The sequence below is a fragment of the Podarcis melisellensis genome, assembly GCF_964234715.1.
Source record: "Podarcis melisellensis genome assembly, chromosome: 6".
In the NCBI taxonomy this organism is placed as follows: Eukaryota; Metazoa; Chordata; class Lepidosauria; order Squamata; family Lacertidae; genus Podarcis; species Podarcis melisellensis.
The window spans coordinates 75,580,961-75,586,960 of record NC_138538.1 but is presented as its reverse complement, the minus strand read 5'-3'; the positions used below and the strand labels follow the sequence as shown (position 1 = coordinate 75,586,960).

The window sequence follows — 6,000 nt, the reverse complement described above, 5'->3', positions numbered from 1 at the left end:
GAGAAGGCAATTGGGCCAACAGATTTATTGGCGATTGGGCCAATTGATTTATCTGTTAGTATGACACCTACCTCCTCTGTGTAACAGATCCAACAATATGTGCCCTGGATTTCTTGCACAAATGGGTAGAATTTCTTCAAAACATGCTGCCTGAAATTATGATCACAATACAACATAACATACTCTCGAGAGAAGTTTCAGCCAATATCACAACCGTCTGATAAACTTTCCCATTTTCTCCTTGTAACACTAAAACAATGACTTATAAATGAGGTTCAAGATTGGTTATCAAATTGGGGGGGTGGATACATCAGCTGATAGTCAAAACGATATAGCATTTTTTGTTAAATATGGTTGGTCAAATCACCATAACAATTACAATCAAATATATAAAAGGATGTCACATAGAGGAGGGAGAAAGGTTGTTTTCTGCTGCTCCAGAGAAGTGGACACGGAGCAATGGATCCAAACTACAAGAAAGAAGATTCCACCTAAACATTAGGAAGAACTTCCTGACAGTAAGAGCTGTTCGACAGTGGAATTTGCTGCCAAGGAGCGTGGTGGAGTCTCCTTCTTTGGAGGTCTTTAAGCAGAGGCTTGACAACCATATGTCAGGAGTGCTCTAATGGTGTTTCCTGCTTGGCAGGGGGGTGGACTCGATGGCCCTTGTGGTCTCTTCCAACTCTATGATTCTATGAATTTTGAAAAAATAAAAATAAAAGCTCCTTTGTTTTCATAAACACTTTATTTCTTTGCTAATGCCAATGTCTGGAATATAAATTACTTTCACTTTGAACCGTTACCAGTGGAAACGCTGCAGAAAAGCGATCATTAATGCACCATTTGTAAATTAATTCTTTGCCGTAAAAAAGAAAGCTGTGCACTAACCCGACACTTTTATTAGATTTGACTTAACGGACTGCTTGATTCACATAGTCATTGAGATTTCAGTCCCATACACACTTAACCTGGGAGAAAGTCCCACTGAATGTAATGGGAACTTGCACCTGAGCAGAAATGCATGGGATTATGCTCTGAAATATTTTAATAGACTAATCTGGAGCAAAGGAACATTAAATTAACGTAACTCATAGCTCCCCACAAAGAACCCATAGCATTATAGCTGTGAGAATCACAAGAGTGCTCTGAGACTCCTAGCAGCATCACAGAAACATTCATTTATTTCTTTGACATCTGTGGAACGCCCTCCCATCAGATGTCAAAGAAATAAACAACTATCTGATGTTTAGAAGACATCCGAAGGCAGCCCTGTTTAGGGAAGTTTTTAATGACTGATGTTTTAATGTATTTTTAATCTTTTGTTGGAAGCTGCCCAGAGTGGCTAGGAAATCCCAGCCAGATGGGCGGGGTATAAATAATAAATTATTATTAATTAATTAATTATTATTATTATTAGAAACATGTTGGGGCAGAAGGCAAGAAGAACCATAGTTGTTACACAGATGTGTAAGTGGGGTGTTTTGTAGACATTTCATTACTTTTGATATGTTACCGTAAGCAGTTTAATACAAGATTTGCCCACAATATTAAGCCGTAACAAGTGTTCCAAGAAAGTTTGCCCAGCTATTCCAGGATGAAGCAAAGAAGGTTCTTTGGCAATCTCTCGTACCAGGAGAAATGATGCCCTATACTCATTGCACAATAATGTTATCAATATTAATACAGTTAGCATGTATTCTTCACAAGACTGGACAAAAACCACTCTCAGTTACATAATTCTTGCTTGTGTGTGTGTGTTTTTTAAAGCTCTGTAATATAATACCGTATTTTCACATGATATATCACCATGGCTCCAAAAGGAATGATAATACCTTTAACCATTTCCATGACTAATTTTAAAAATAATTTTAAAATATTTTCAGATTAAATTTTGTGGCAATGAAATGCACTGTAAGGTAATTACAAGATTTTTTTTTGCTTTTATATCTTTATATAAAAAGGATTTGCTCTTTGAACACACACATCCATATCTGGTGCCAGCTCTGGCACTCGATCATAGCCTTTTGTTGAATAAAAGCACAGTAGCTATGCCTCTTCGATTTGTTTTTACGAAGCCTTTGGTCAGACTCAATGGTAGTGCTGCAGCAGCGAACGTTGTGACCTGATCCCTACAACACTTCTGATTAATCCTTTTTATTATTTGTGGATTCAAATCCTTCCTCTCCGGGAATCTAATCAAAAAAAGTTTCTCGTGATCGTTAGAAATGTGTATAGATATGTTTCCCAACACCAATTTCTGTTTACTTGTACAGCTTTCTATATAAAATATATAAAATGTCTGAAATTAGAACGATTCAATCCTACTTTGCAGGGGTTTAAATCGGAAACCAAATCAGAAACACCATGGTTGCACCAAGTCTTATTTCACTTTGATTTGATCATTACAAATATACAGCAAGTTAAAAAAAAAACATACTAAGATGAAACAGTCAATTTGCAAAAAAAGAAAAGAAAAAAGGTATGTCATGTGCTCTTGCAAGAAGAGTGCATAGGGCATTTCTGCAGCTGTCAAATACAGTAAATAATTCTGATTTAACCTCAGAGTTCAGGCAGGAAGCATTTCTAATTGTAGGTATTAGGTGCAACGTGTTCCCTTCAAGTTTTGTTCTAGGACTTCCTTCGTTTCCAGAGGTACATACTGTTTTCTGTCTTTCTGTAGATTGGTCTCCCATAAACCATTATTTTAATATGTTGTCATTCTTCAGATACCATGTAAACTCTTCCATTCCAGTGCTTGGTGGTCCTCCATATCATTATTTTGAGGTCCTTAATGCACAGTTTTTGCAAAAAAAAAAAAGGGCTGGCACTGAAGATTCTGCTATGCTTTAATAGGATTCCCCGCAGGCTTTGGATCATAACCGTATAGGAATGTAGCAGCTATTACAAGAACGGCTCCAAGGAAAAAAACACTGAAAGTGAAAAGGGGGGGGGAGAGAGACTTAAGACCATCTACATTCATAAACTAGATATCATTTACTTCAATGTATTTATTTTATGGCTAAAATGTTCATTAGTTTTGCTTTTCCCATTTCCCCATTCTATTTACAAGCAGATATCTGGCTTTTCTCTTAACCTGGTCATATAACGAAACACCAGGACACATACAGAGGTCTGCAAAGGAACTGGAACAATAAAATAAAAGTGATAAAATAGCGCCTTATTAAATAGATGCAGTTAGCAAATATGAGACTTTTGCACGGCAACACGAGAGAACTTCCTAGCTTGCAAATAGTTACTGTTAAAGTCTCATGACTCTCATGTCTGGGAGAGAATTGGACAAAAAAGCCATTGTTTTGCTTTGGACACTTCCACAGGCATGGAAGACAGTGGCTTAGACTGAGAAGTCCAATATGTAGGCTGCAGGGTTCAAAATGGCTGAAAAAATGTGCATCAAAATTCAGGGTATCAAAAAATTGTGGCTATCAAAAGAGTGGGCTTTCAAAATTCAAGCAAGTATGTACCTGCTCTAAGATATTTCTACTGGAGTTAAATATTTTTCTTCCGTTTCTGACTGAACGCACTGCTGGTGTTTTAATATTCTCTCTTAAAAGTATGCAAATAAGGAAAGGAAAGATTCTAATCAACTTATGTTCAACTTGGGAACATAAGAAGCTGCCCAATGGAAAATCAAACTGTTGGCTCGTCCAGCTCAATCAATGACTGGCAGTAGAAGGGTTTTATAAATGGTATAAATGGTTTTTCCGAATCCCACCTGAAAAGCTCAATCTGATGTCATTCAGCGCGAGGAAGTCTGAGTCCTGTTTCTCCTGGTGGAAAAGCAGTTCCTTCAGCAAAAGTGTTTTTGTGAAAACCTCTGAGGATTGGGGATTTTTGCAAGCCCCAAATCAGTGACTTTGTCTGCTTGTATGACTATCACTGGCGTGTCAGGATTTCTGTGTAGAGAACTGCTATGGCAACAAAACTGCTGCGCTATCCTTACAAGCATACAGTGGTACCTCGGGTTAAGTACTTAATTCGTTCCGGAGGTCCGTTCTTAACCTGAAACTGTTCTTAACCTGAAGCACCACTTTAGCTAATGGAGCCTCCCGCTGCCGGAGCACGATTTCTGTTCTCATCCTGAAGCAAAGTTCTTAACCTGAGGTACTATTTATGAGTTAGTGGAGTCTGTAACCTGAAGCGTATGTAATCTGAAGTGTATGTAACCCGAGGTACCACTGTACAATATTGGCTCCTGTTTATGATGGAGGCAGGAAGATTTTTGGCTTAAAGTTTCTTGCTGCTCAGCTGCAATTTCATGTGCTGTAGCACAGCCCTCAGGTAAGAACAGGGGTGATCGACACATCACCCCTCTATTACAAACTGTAATAGAGATTATTGCATCAAAAGCATGTACTACTCTGTTACTGAGCTACAATCCTGAGTGTCAAACAAGGGAAACCGTTGCAGGCGCACTATCAATAGTGCCCTCCTTGTTCCCTGGCTCCCATTCTAGAGGAGAAGATTATAGATCTTTTCTTCATTCTACCAGATGGTGTAACGTGTCGATCGTCCCTGTTCTTACCTGAAGGCTGTGCTAGAGCACATGAAATTGCAGCTGAGCAGCAAGAAACTTTAGGCCCAAAATCTTCCTTCCTCCATCATAAACGGGAGCCAATACTGTATGCTTGTAAGGGTAGCGCAGCAGTTTGGTTGCCATAGCAGTTCTCTACACAGAAATCCTGACACGCCAGTGATAATAATAATAATAATTTATTATTTATACCCCGCCCATCTGGCTGAGTTTCCCCAGCCACTCTGGGCAGCTCCCAATCAGTATTAAAAACAATACAGCATTACATATTAAAAACATCCCTAAACAGGGCTGCCTTAAGATGTCTTCTGAACGTCAGGTAATTCTTTATCTCTTTGACATCTGATGGGAGGGCGTTCCACAGGGCGGGCGCCACTACCGAGAAGGCCCTCTGTCTGGTTCCCTGTAACCTCACTTCTCGCAATGAGGGAACCGCCAGAAGGCCCTCGGCGCTGGATCTCAGTGTCCGGGCTGAACGATGGGGGTGGAGACGCTCCTTCAGGTATACAGGACCGAGGCCGTTTAGGGCTTTAAAGGTCAGCACCAACACTTTGAATTGTGCTCGGAAACGTACTGGGAGCCAATGCAGATCTCTCAGAACCGGTGTTATGTGGTCCCGGCGGCCACTCCCAGTTACCAGTCTAGCTGCCGCATTCTGGATTAATTGCAGTTTCCGGGTCACCTTCAAAGGTAGCCCCACGTAGAGTGCATTGCAGTAGTCCAAGCGGGAGATAACTAGAGCATGCACCACTCTGGCGAGACAGTCTGCGGGGAGGTAGGGTCTAAGCCTGCGTACCAGGTGGAGCTGGTAGACAGCTGCCCTGGACACAGAGTTAATCTGCGCCTCCATGGACAGCTGTGAGTCCAAAATGACTCCCAGGCTGCGCACCTGGTCCTTCAGGGGCACAGTTACCCCATTCAGGACCAGGGAATCCTCCACACCTGCCCGCCTCCTGTCCCCCAAAAACAGTACTTCTGTCTTGTCAGGATTCAACCTCAATCTGTTAGCCGCCATCCAACCTCCAACCGCCTCCAGGCACTCACACAGGACCTTCACCGCCTTCACTGGTTCTGATTTAAAGGAGAGGTAGAGCTGGGTGTCATCTGCATACTGGTGAACACCCAGTCCAAACCCCCTGATGATCTCTCCCAGCGGCTTCATATAGATATTAAAAAGCATGGGGGAGAGGACAGAACCCTGAGGCACCCCACAAGTGAGAGCCCAGGGGTCTGAACACTCACCCCCCACCACCACCTTCTGGACACGGCCCAGGAGGAAGGAGCGGAACCACTGTATAACAGTGCCCCCAGCTCCCAGCCCCTCTAGACGGTCCAGAAGGATGTTATGGTCGATGGTGTCAAAGGCCGCTGAGAGATCCAGCAGAACTAGGAAACAGCTCTCACCTTTGTCCCTAGCCCGCCGGAGATCATCAACCAGCGCGACCAAG

The 6,000-nt window shown here is 42.0% G+C and overlaps 1 protein-coding gene across 3 annotated transcripts in view; it reads right to left on the bottom strand.

Annotated features, from left to right (window-relative positions):
• Positions 1 to 726: 726 nt before the first annotated feature.
• Positions 727 to 6,000, bottom strand: part of SLC35A3 (solute carrier family 35 member A3) — a 28,150-nt gene continuing 22,876 nt past the window's right edge. For all 3 annotated transcript variants that reach the window (XM_081916091.1, XM_081916089.1, XM_081916090.1), the window contains exon 8: positions 727 to 2,930. In XM_081916091.1, the coding sequence (XP_081772217.1) occupies positions 2,840 to 2,930 (91 nt within the window). In that variant the 3' untranslated portion in view covers positions 727 to 2,839. The remainder of the gene's footprint in view (positions 2,931 to 6,000) is intronic.